The sequence below is a fragment of the Neofelis nebulosa genome, chromosome 9 (genome assembly GCF_028018385.1).
Source record: "Neofelis nebulosa isolate mNeoNeb1 chromosome 9, mNeoNeb1.pri, whole genome shotgun sequence".
Lineage (NCBI taxonomy): Eukaryota > Metazoa > Chordata > Mammalia > Carnivora > Felidae > Neofelis > Neofelis nebulosa.
Window position 1 is genome coordinate 12,301,755 of NC_080790.1, and position 12,469 is coordinate 12,314,223.

The 12,469-nt window shown below is 51.6% G+C and overlaps 1 protein-coding gene across 3 annotated transcripts in view; it reads left to right on the top strand.

Annotated features, from left to right (window-relative positions):
• LOC131484388 (uncharacterized) overlaps positions 1–12,469 on the top strand; it is a 52,797-nt gene that overhangs the window by 1,874 nt on the left and 38,454 nt on the right. The window contains exons 1-2 of one of the 3 annotated variants that reach the window (XM_058682576.1): positions 10–1,299; positions 4,703–4,855. In XM_058682576.1, the coding sequence (XP_058538559.1) occupies positions 1,003–1,299; positions 4,703–4,855 (450 nt within the window). In that variant the 5' untranslated portion in view covers positions 10–1,002. Of the gene's footprint in view, positions 1–9; positions 1,300–2,487; positions 2,685–3,550; positions 4,856–12,469 lie in introns of those variants that run through there. The other 2 variants (XR_009248212.1, XR_009248213.1) reach the window with 2 other exon arrangements.

A 12,469-nucleotide genomic window follows, 5' to 3' on the forward strand; every position in this document is an offset into this window, starting at 1 on the left:
TTTGTAACTCCCGGAATCGCAGCATCCGGGACTGTCAGCTCCAAAAGGGCCCTCGAGAGTTACATATTCCTACTGCCCTATTGTAGGGGAGAAGGTCTGCTGCAGAGTGTGAAGGAACTTGTTCAAGGTCATAGAGCAGAGCCAGTCTTGCAAGGAGTTGCGTCTCTTTTCCTTAACTCAATGGAAATGGGTACTGTCCAGGACGTCTCTGGATAAAGCCAGCGGTCCTCTCTGGATACGCCGTGTCACCAAGTTGAGCCACGAAGCGGTTTCATCATCTGATGGGTTCCCAGCTCTGTCAAGACTTTTGCCAAGTGCTCTCTGATGCGGCACTCCGCGCAGACCCTGCAGAGAGGGACACACGCTGTGGACGTTCTCATGGCCCAGCTCACGGTGGGAACATCCGAGGGCTGGAGTGGCCCTGGGGTGCTCTGCAGCATGGGTGGAGGGGACTCTCGTTCTCCCCGGCCATAAACTCACAGGGCCGTGGGAGAGGTGGGAGAGGACTGGTGTCCTGGAAGGCGGGCCTGAGAACAGTGGTGGGTTGGTGGCCCCAAGAGCCGTCCCGAATGGCCTGTGCAGTACCTTGATCTGGAACATGCCGGGGGGGGGGGGGGGGTTGTTGGCTGCAGTCACAGATTAGTCAGATTCCCAGCTGGCGTCTCTGAGCAGGGAGCTGTGGTGAAAAGGCCTGAGTGACTTCCTTCCTCCTTCACTAAAGCAGGCCTGGAGAGTGAGGCCCTCGCACTGTAATTACATGTAGGCAGGAAACAAATAGCTAAGACCTGTCTCCAAGTGAGGAAGGAAGGAAGACATCCAGGGCTCTGGGGATTCTTTATCTTCTGTTCTTGAGGCGCTGGGAAAATAAGAACTGCTATCTACTTTTAAATCTTTGCCAACCCTGGCGAAGTGGGTATTAGTAGCCTTAGTCCACAGAGAAACGATAGAGTGAGTTCCCCGCGGCTGCGGTGCCAGTGGGTCGTGTCACGGAGCTGGGGCTGAATGACACTTCTGCCTGACTGCAGCCCCCGCCGGTCTCTCTGCCTCGGCTGTATGTGGCCTGGACACTTTCTCTTAGAGCTCATGGTGGCCTCCTCGCGTCGCACAGGACGCCTGATCAAGCAGGCCGAAGTCCAGTACATGCTTTTGTCCATACCTCGTGCACCCCGGGCTCTCTTCTGCTTCTGCTTCTGCCCAGAGGGAAGGGGACCTCCTCTGCACAGACTCTATCTGCTCAGGAGCCTGCTCCCACGGGGCCACAGCCTCCCCCCAGGGGCACCGTTTTGGTACCACGCAAAGGTACTGTGATGGCCTTATGTTAGCTGCGGTCATTGTAACTTCCCCGGGCCTCAGCCTTTTCTCTTGAAAACTGGCGATCTTACTCCGGCCATCTGCTGCGAGCCCCGGGCCAGGCACGGAAGGGTTAGGGCTGCACGATGCACCCACTGTTTGTATATGTGTAACCTGCCGGGTGGTGAGGCCATGCGACGCATCCCTTAAAGTCTTACGCCAGTGGTGTTTCCTACTGGCTGGTCCAGTTCCCGGGGTGGGTTTCGGTAAATGCAGGCTTCCCTGCTGGACCGTGTGGGTACAAAGTAGATGACCCTGGCCTTCCCCTCGGGGCTGCCTGTGACCACCAGATGGGAGAAAGCTGTGTGTGTGTGTGTGGGGGGGGGCGGTGTCTCTGGTTTAGATACAGGCCAGGGGGAGATGCGACAGCCAGCACCTCTTTCCCCTCTGTCAGGAGAGTGACAGAGCCCCGCCCCACCTCAAATCACCTGCACTGGTGCCCCCTGAATGCACAAGCCCTTTTAAAGCAAATGTATTCACTTCCCTCTGCTTTCCAGGCGGGTTTCTATTCTTTGTCAGGATGCACCCTCTCGCCTCTGGCAACATCCCTGGGCCGCAGCCTTGGGGCTGCTTCGCCCTCCCCCCCAACCCCAGAGCGTGAACCACAGTGCCGTGGGCACAGTAGGTGCTCTGGTTACGTTGCTTGAAGAAGTGCCTAAGTGAACGCCCTGGGCGGTTCTGACCTTGCTCTGGCATTCCAGGGCTTTGTGACCTTGACTTGCTCCCCCTTCCCCACAGGGTGTCGGCTCGCAGGGCCTGGGCCTGACCGGCTCCCCTTCTCCGCAGGCCCAGGCCCATTAAGCCGCCATCTTCTCTCACCTCATTATCGCCTTGGCCTGGGGAAGCCTCCGGGGAGGCAGGGAGCCCCTGAGAGCGCCGAGGTTTCCCCTCGGCCCTCCCCCTAGAAGACAGAAAGCCAGCCCCGGAGGGAGTGTCTTCTCTGCGGTTTGAGAGAGGCCTTCTTTCCTCGAGCTCAGTAAACACACCCCAGAGCGGTGGGAGCCGGGGCCTTCGCCTTTGGCTTCCCAGAGCCCGGCCTTTATCTCCGGGGCAGATAAGAGCCCAGGGTGGGCTCTGTGCTGCGGGAAGGGGAGCAGGGGAGGGGAGCGGGAGCCATAAAGCAGGGCGGGGCCGACGGTTTAGGACGGGGTCCTGGGGAGCCAGAGCTTTGAACTCTGCCCTCTGAGGAGAGGAGGTCTTTATGGCAGGAATGAGGCCCCCAGCCGGGCCCTGGGCACCCTGACTGCCGCTGCCGGAAACGGGGCTCCGGGGCTTTATTGACTTGTAAACGACACCGTTAAGAGGAAACCCTCACCTTGGCTGGAAACAGCTGTGTGAGTGGCTGTAAATCTGGCCGGGACTGCGCGTTCCCTGGGCGGGAGAGGGGTGGGGGGAGGGGGAGACAGGGGTGCGGTGGGACGGGCCCGTTGTGACCGTGCACAGGAAGGGGGCTGATGAGCGGGGCTGAAGACAGATCCCCCCCCAAAAGGGGAGAAAAGCATTCCCAGAAATATACGAGTCATCGTCGGCAATGTCAACCCAGAGAAAGGGACATCGCGAAGCCCGGGACAACAGAAAACAGTGTGCGCGCGGTGAGGGGAGGGACTGTGGGTCGAGCCCATCTTGGCTTCCGCAGACAAGTCCATGAGCAGCCCAGGCCTCCCATAAAAACGAAACATAATAATACCCTTCAAAGGGTATAATAATTCAGGGAGATGATAGGAGAGCACCTTGCCCATTGAGAGGCTAGAGAAATGAATCTTCTTTCTTCTCCCTTTGATAACAAAACGATATGGAGATTTGGGATCTTGGCTAGCTTTTTTATTGGCGGGGGGGTGGGGGGGTGGGGGGGGATCTTTGTCATTTCGTGGAATTAGGTAACTTTGCAAAACAAAAGACAAGACTGCTAGCTGCTTAAGGGCAGTGAAGGTCCTGCCTTATTCAGTTTTGTTTGCTTAGTTGCTAATAAGAAACTTGATATGGAATACTGAGAATGTGTTTGATAAATGTTTGATTTAAATAAGAGAGGGAAGGAAGGGAAGGAGAGAGGAGAGAAGGAAGGAAAGGGGGAAGGAAGGAAGGAAGGGAGGAAGACAGGAAGACAGGAAGTAGAAAGGAAGGGAGCAAGGAAGAAGGAAGGGTGGGATGAAGAAGGGAAGGGAGGGAGGGGGGAAACAAGGTCATTTTCTTCTGTATCCAGTCTAGTAGTTGGAACCCAGAGGAGCGAAGGAAGTAAGATTTGCTGATTTCAACGGCCAGCCAATGCACCATAAAACTCCGTTCTCACAGCCACCAGGAAGACCCTGAGAATAATTGCCCAAGTTGTGCCATTTACTTATTAACCAAGAAGTAAATTTGCGGTATGGGCACGTTATTTACTCTGTTGGAAAATACCTTCTCGGCGCCCCTGTTTTCTCCTTTCTGATGGTAAGATTTAAATGAGGTAATATGCGTGAAGCTGTTAACACAGCAATTGGAAAACAGTAAATGCTCAACACGTGCTGGATGTTGTTACCCTTCAGGATGGAGAAGCTGGCCCAGAGCAGTTAAGTAACTTGACTAACCCACGAGGCTGAACGATGTCATAGCCCGGATTCCCACCTGGCTCCTAACGCTCACACTCCGGATTCTGCGCTAGGTTCTGGTGCTGCGGAAACACCGTGAGCCGTCGTGGTGCGAGGGATCCCCGCAGCCGGATGGTCTCGACATGAATTGTCAGCTGTAACTTCTTTGGAGATACAGCTTATCCGCTCAGCTCGTGAAACGTTCACGGGCCCTTGGGATCCTTATCTCTGCCTGAGGAATACCTTCGTTCATTAATGAGCAAACTACCGAGTAAATAAATAAACACAAGCAAAGGGGAGGCCGAGATGTTAGGCAAACATTTGCAGAGCATGATGCCAGGCCTTTCCGGGGCTGGGAGCTGCCGAGATCTACCCCCACTCAGATGCCCAGGGCTTGCCTGGAAGACAGAAAGTCTCCTTCAGAAAACCCCTGGGGGCTACCTGGACTCTGTACCCCAGAGATGCCTTCTATCTCTGGGCCTCAGTTTCTCATCTGTATGACAAGGACGCAGGGTGACCTGTGGCATTTCACAGCATTTTGATTCCTTAATGATTCACAGTGAAAGAGATCTGAACCCAGGAATCGCCAGGGTGCCTCCGTGTCTGAGAGTCCAGTCTGATTTTTGCAGTGGCTTGAGTGTTTTCAATGATTTGGAGGGATTATCAAATGCAGACATAGCTCTTACTGCGTGCAAGGCACTATTTGAAGTGCTTACAAATACTGATTTATTCGCTCCTCACCTCAGTGCCATGAGGAAATCACCTTTATTCTCATCCCCTTTTTACAGATGAGGAAGCGAGGCCCGGACTTTGGAGAATCCGAAGCTGAGGAGCCTGGGTCCTCCAGGCTGAGCAGTCTCCTCTCAAAACTGATGAAAGCAGAATGGGTTTCAATTTGCCACATGCCTTTCAATCTTCCAAGGAAGGATGGAATAAAGGAGGTAAAGGTGGGGGCAGAGAAGAAAGATGGCTGATGTGTAGAAAACAGAGATGCGTTCGAGAGAAAGTGGGTGGGAGGGTCTGGGGATCTGGGCTCTCTTTTTTGGGGGGGGGCAGAAAAGAGGATGTCTGGGGGCACCTGGGTGGCTCAGTGTCGTGATCTCACGGGTCGTGGGTTCGAGCCCCACGTTGGGCTCTGTGCTGACAGCTCAGGGCCTGGAGCCTGCTTTGGATTCTGTGCCTCTCTCTCTCTCTCTGCCTCTCCCCTACTTGTGCTCTCTCTCTCTCTCTCTCTCTCTCTGTCAGAAATAAACATTAAAAAAAATTAAAAAATAAAAAGAAAGAAGGACGTCTGGGCACCTGTGCTGGAATCGGTCCTCCAGAACTCACCCTCACCCAATGACTTCCTGACCATCCATCTAACAATTCCGTGCACCCCTCCTTGATTCTTGGGACGTAGCTGGCAGAGACCAACGCCCCGGGACCACGAGTCCTGTTCCGGGTCCCAGATTAGCAGAGAAAACTTGGAGGAGAGGCAGGGCTTCTGATGTCCTCGCCTGAGCCCTGGCGGCCATACCTGCCACATTCCATTCTTCAGATTTTAAAAGCCTCCTATTCTTTACAAATCACTGGTTCAGGCCTAAATTATCCAGGTAATTGAGCCGCCTGGCCCGTCACTTTGTTGGCATAGACACCATTTATGTGTAATCTGAGAATATTCTATCTGCTGCAGAGTTTCTTCCAAAGGCATTATTTCTAACCTTCTTTAAGAACAAATTTCCTGTTGCCATGGAGATCATTTTTCGGCTAATTTTATCGGGTGCAGGAGCCTGGGCTGGGAGCCCCTTTTGCACATTTCCCAAGTTGTCTGCTCTGGAGAGTCCTGGCTTGTCTTTGTCAAAGAGGCTCTGGACCTCAGCGTCCTTTGAACCAGACCAGTCAGGTGATGGCCAACACTTTGGTTTTGAATTCTCAAAGCCTTGACATCATTTGTATAGGCACTTCCAATTTGTTTTAATGAGAAAAACCTTAGAGATTGGGGGGCTCAGTTTTATAAATACATGCTTTCTGAGACCTGCTTGTGAGCAAACTGTTAAAACGAGACATTCCTGAGCTAGAAAAGACTAGAAAATTCCAAAAGCCTAAAAGGCATTTCTTGAGCACCGAACCTGCTGTCGCTGAGGTGCACGAGGAGAAGCAGAGGAATAGGTCCTGAAATCTGTCCCCAGCAAGTTTGCCGTCTGGTGAGAATTAAATCGCTTTAGAGCTGGGAGGGCCCCCAAGGATCATGCCTTAATATTCTCATTTTGCTAGTTGGGAAGTTAATCCACACTCTCGGAGCTGGTGCTCGGGAGAGTTGAAAACCAAGGTGTCTTGGCTCCGGGTCACTTGGGACAGAGTTGGTATAAGCTGGACCACACCTCTCCTCCAGGCTCCGCCCCCTCTTCCCACCCGACCTGCTGTACTCCCTACTGTCCTCACCTCCGTGCCTTGTACATTCAGGTACTGCTCTCTGGAACCCACTGTCGCCCTTTTGGACACTTTGGTATCCTTCAAGGCTCGTCTCAAGTGTCACCTTCTCTGAAATTCTTTAGCCTGGCTTTCATGTGGAGCCCGCACTCTGCTAGAATTATTTGTGTGTGCACGCCATCTTGTCCAGTGAACATGGAACCGCTTGAGCATGGTGTTCTATTAATCTCTGCGTTACGGTGTCTAGGACAGGACCTGGCATGGAGGGTGCCCTCGATGAGTGCCCGAAGAAATCAATGGTCCTAAAAGCCAACATAGAAGAACTTACTATGCAGTGGACCCTGTATTAATGCATTAACTCTGTTTTGGTCTGTTTGGGCTGCTGTAACACGATGCCACGGACTAGGTGGCTTATAAACAGCAGAAATAACTTGCTTAAAGTTCTGGAAGTCTGAGGTCACACTGCCGGCACGGTCAGGTGAGGGCACTCTTCTGGGTTGCAGACTGCTGATCCCTGGCCATGTCTTCCCACGGTGGAAAGTCCCAGGGGGCTCTCTGGAGTCTCTTTTATAAGGGTGCTGGTCTCACGCAAGAGGGTTCCACCCTCATGATTTGAGCACCTCCCAAAGGCTCCACCTCCTAATACGGAAACCTTTGGGAGTTAGGATTTCAACACATGAATTCTGGGCGGACACAGGCATTCAGATCATGGCAGCCTCACTTAATACTCTCACGGATCCTAGGCGGTCGGTACGATTATTACCCTGTTGGGCTGTGGAGGCCCTGGGGCACCGCAGAATCACCTGCCTAAGCCACTCAGGTGGAGTGTGCTGGAGTGGGGGTCCAGTCCCAGGCGATCTTGCCTCCAACAGCAGCTACTCTGGATGCTTTTTCAGTCAAGTTCAGTCCCGTGCCGCAGGTGTAAACCTCCTTGTGTAGCTGAGGAAATGGACACTTAATGAACAATAAAATGACTCTTCCAAGGTCACACACACACACACACACACACACACACATCCGGCCACAGAGCTGGGATTTGAAGCTGGGAAGTCTGGCTGTGAAGCTGCTGCTTTTCATCATGTCAGCAGACCGAGCTTAAGGTTGGGCGTAAAACAACATGGTGCTGACCATAAATAATTTAGAGGCAGTTTCTCTCATGAGACTTTCTAATTTTCTCTTATAATCCCTACTTTAAATACGTCAATTGAGAACTAGTTCCTACTCTGTAGCGCAGAAAACCCCAAGGCTTTTCTATTCTTTGTGTGTCTGAGCCACATAATAAGCGTGGGTACAGGGTGTGTGTGTGTTGGGGGGGTGGGGAATCAGCTCTCTCCATCAGAGGAAAACGTCCCTGGTACTGAGACTGTGAACACATGGCTCTTGATTCTGTTGCTGCTATTTAAATAATATCTTTAACTTGAGATCCTTGAACGTGAACTTTTCAGTCAAAGGAATACATGGAAAGGAACCAAATTATCTCCCCTGGAGAAAGGAAGACGCTGACCCCCCGTCTGTGTAGGGGACCCCCAGGAAGGCCAGCTGCTTGCAGTGTGCCCGGGTGACATGTGACGCTCGTTTACATTGCTCTTTTCCCCCACTAGTGGATCGGGAACGTCCTCTAGCCTAGATGTGGAAGGCTGACGGCAGGAACCGTGAGTCCTGGTCTTGTCGCTGGTGCCACCTTCTCCTGGGGACTCAGCTCGTCCAGGCCAGGCTGGTCACCACATGGGGCAGTAGTGGTTTCAGAAGGGAACTGGCTGTCGGGCTCCTCCTGTGCTGTTACCCTCACTGTGTATATGAATGGCTGCAAAACTAAGGGAATCAACACGCCGATGGCCTTGGCCACAAGAGCTCAGACCTCGCCTGCCAGGGAGTCTTCCTGGTAAGCCCTTGCTTTGTCCTGATGGTCACATGCCTGCCCTTTTGCCCCAGCCTTTAGCTCTTACTGGGCTCCTGGAAGCACATTAATGTATTACTTCGAATCATCATGTTCACCGCCAGACCCGCCTGCAGGGGTTGCGGTAGGATTCTAGTGAAAGCCCACAAGTCCTTCTAGAGCAAATGTCCCTGATCCACGCTCTTGCGTCGTATGGACGGGTTTGCAGGAGCTGGTCTAGGCCCCGCCGAGTCAGGAGACAGCTAGTGGTCAGGATGATAGGTTATCGGGGCGTTCCTACAGACCACACAGGCAGCTGCCCAGAATTTCCCTGCCGTCTGCTTTCTCCCCAGTCAGTCACCATGACCTCCTCCCAGCTGTTCTGACATTCCATTCTCAAGGCCTAAGGCGTACTCGGTGGCCAAGCTAGCTGTCCCATCACTCCCTGGATTCTTAGTGCAGGAAATGAAACAGCCCACCATGGCGGAGTCTCCATTTCAGGGATCCGGAGGACATAGTCATGTTTGAGGCAGGACCGACATTGGCCAAGGAGGCAGGGCACGGTCAGCGTGGGAGCAGGGAGGATGCTCTGGAGCGTAGAGGAGGCACATGTTTAGAGGCAGCTCCTTGCAATAGTCAGGAACTCTGTAATAGTCATTTCCCTGACTCTTTCAGGAACCCGGTTCGGGAGACGTTCTCATTCCCAGCTAACAGGTAGGTAAAGTGAGGCTCAGGCCGACTGCCACCTGGCTACAAGAGACGGAACTGGCTGAGTCTGGTTGCAAAGCCCGGCTTCTATCTGCGCTCACAGCCCCATCAGAATCAGCCCTTAAACAAGGTTCACATTCCGAGTCGTTCATTATACAGGGAAAGAGCTTCTGAGGCCTGTTGAGGTTGATTTGCATAATTCATTTTTAGAACATTAATTAGCCGGGATGTGTAATAGTTCTTGTGCCAATTTGTGTTTCAATTTCAAATGCAAATACAAATTAGCAAATGTTATTCCTGTGGCACCTTAAGGATGAAACATTTGCTGCTTGTAGTGAGTATTAATCTTTACATTTCTGAAACTATGACTGATAGAAGCAATAATATCCTCTAATTTGAAGGATCGAGAAAAAAAATCCAGTCTGGTGGGGGAGGGCGAGTACGAGGTAATTTTTTTCAGCAAAAGAAAACAGCATGTTAGGCATCCATCCATCCATCCATCCATCCATCCATCCTTCCATCCATCCCTGCATTCATCCATCCATCCGTTAAATAGCATTGAGTGTGAAGTAAGTGTCAGACTGTGTGGTAGGAGACAGAGATGGTTCCAGAGAGCTCGCACACATAGCGGGAGAGAGTTCTGTCACTAAACAAGTACACTATATAGGGATAGGCTTCAGAACAGAGCTCAGCTTTCAAGTGGTGGAACAGAAAGACCGGAAGTACCCAGGAATGGTGCCCAGGCAATGGGACACCGAGCGAGCCAAATCTTGAAGTGGCAGTTAGAGCAAGCCACGTAAAAGCAGATTTTGGTGGCAGGGCGGTGGTGGCAGTGAGATCCCTGTGGGAGAACACCTTCCGTGTGAGATCTGCCGTGCCTGAGGAACTCCAAGCCATTCTGCCCAGTTGAAACGTAGGCTCATTTGCAGGTGTGAAAGCAGCGGGGAAGGTGACGGGAAGGCTTGTCCGCAGGCTGCGTTGTTGGGAATTCACTCTGCTGACCTTTGAGAGCCACTGGTTGAAGGAGCAGGTCAAACTGACATTTCAGCTCTCTCAGGAGCCCTTGTGGAGAAAGCCTGTGGGAAGGAGACTGTAGACAGGGCGTTAAGAGAGTATTGGGACAACCTTCAGAAGAGAAGTGATGAGCTGGGCAGTGGCAGAGGAAGTAGACAGGAGGGGACATTCATAAAGAGATATTCCAGGAATGTCCTCACTGGGGAAGCTCTCTGGGGCCGGGCTTAAGAGCATAGGCTGGGAATCCTACGCACCTGCTCTCTTTCCATCCTGGCTCTGACCTTGGGCAGGTCCCATAGTGCTCTCTGCTTCCCATCTCATATTGCCATGGAAAATACACCAAGTCTGAGCAAATCTGAAAGGAAGGACAGCTTCAGCATCATGTTGAGGACAGTGTCCGGGGGAGCTGGCTGAGACAATGTGTGCTTTTATCTAGATAATAGCCACTCAGTCATCGAAACATCATCATGGGCAAGGCCAACTTTCCCTATGGACTCTAAAGTTGGGTGATGGTGGGGAGGCACCTGGGTGGCTCAGGTGGTGAAGCGTCCAACTCGTGATTTCGGGTCAGGTCATGATCTCATTGCTTCGTGAGTTCAAGCCCTGCATCGGGCTCTGCGGAGCCTGCTTGGGATTTTCTCTCTCCTCTCTCTCTGCCCCTCCACTGCTTGTGTTCTCTCTGTCTCTCTCAAAATAAGTAAGCTTAAAAAATTATTTTAAAAAATGATAAAGTTGAGTGATGGAACCCTCCACAGATGGTGAGAGCCTACCTTCTAAGGGCATATACCAGAATGTATAACCTTTAACTAGGTCTGTAGAAAGCCAGACTGGAATATACATTAATCAAATGTAGCAGTTAGTAGTGACATTTGATAAGCTGATGTCACATTCCCGTGGGACTTTCGGTAGGGATGACACTCAAGAAATGAACACACAGGGGACTTTCCTTGAGTGGACCCGATAAGGGTGACTTCAACTTGAGCCTGCAAATGTTCAGCTCCCATTTCATTTTCATAAAGTGATGGGAAGCGATGAAGGTTCTGATCAGAGCTTCTCTGGGACACAGCTTACCCAAGTGTCTAAGAAGTTTAGGTGGGATGACTTTTTAAAGGTCCAGTTCTGTTCTTTCTGTAGTTTCTTTAAGAGTCATTTCCTGTGAATATTCCGAATCTATCAACCCATAATTATTTATGTATTATGACATGGTGGTCATTTTGTATTGTAGGGTTTCCTCATGGAGAGAAGGACAGGGTGCTTCTATAGAGAAAAATTCCCAGAGTATTAGATAAATCTAGATTTTGACGTTTATCGAAAGTCATCTAAACTGACTTATTCTAGCTTTTGGAATGCTACTCTTTCCCTGTCAGTGTCGCATGCTCAATATGGGAAGGCTGTAAATTCAATTTATATTGTAATTCTGCAACTCGTGGAAATAAATTTTGGGTCTGACTTCAACTGGTGTCCGTCCTGAGAATATGAGGAATCGGAGATTCTTTTAGGGCGGGCACGGAAGTTTCCTGGTTTTCGGATTGTACTTTAAGCTAAGTATTTAAATGAATTTTTTTTTTTACAGTTTATTTATTTATTTTGACAGAGGGGGTGGGCAGACAGAGAGGGGGAGAAAGGATCCCAAGTAGGCTCTGCGCTGTCAGCAGAGAGACTGATGTGGGACTCGAATTCACTCGAACTCACTCGAACTCACGAACCGCGAGATCTTGACCTGAGCCCAGGTCTGATGCTTAAACGACTGAGCCACCCAGGCAAGTTGCTGAAGTAACTTGTCCTCGCAGTTCCACTAATTGTCATCTACCAGTACTAGAAAGTAGTCTATTCCCCTGCCACTTTGACCAAATATCCAGATAGCTAATTTCAGGCTGCCAATTTGGAGAGCTAGTTGCCCAGGGTCTAGGACTATCTGTGTCACCGACCTGCCGGTGTGGCTGGGGCTACCGTGGGAGCCTGCCGTCATTAACACCGCGGGATCTTGAGAGGCCACCGCAGCGCCTGCTGCCGTAATGTTCCTCTAGAGTCAGAATCCTCGGATGCCATGCCACCAGGATGGCCGACGTGCTGCTGCCACTCCTGGTGCCACAGCCCGCGGGCGCTGTCCTGCTGGCCTGTCCCTTACCACACTCATCCCCAACGGAGCTGTGTTACCTGAGCAGACACCCCGGAGCCCACGTCTGGCTGCTGCGTGTCTTGCTGTTGCTAGAAGCAAAAGTAGGAAGAACAAAGTGGCTTCTCTCTTCCTCCTGCCTTTCACGCTCCTGGCAGAGCCTCTCACTGGCAGAACCAAATCCGAAGCCATCTGGCAAGGGAATCTGGGCTTGCATATAGTTTCCAGGCTTCCAGCCTCCTGCAATTCGGAGCGGGGAGGGGGAGGGGGAGGGAAGCTGTTAGCACTCAGTAAAACGGTTGGTGCATATGTTATCACCAGACAAGTGAGTAGGCACAATTTCGACTTGAAACAAATCAACCCCCCAATGGCAACAATGGCCCCACCTATTTCCTTCCTGTATCCACGCAATGTACCTTTTCAGCTTCTTTC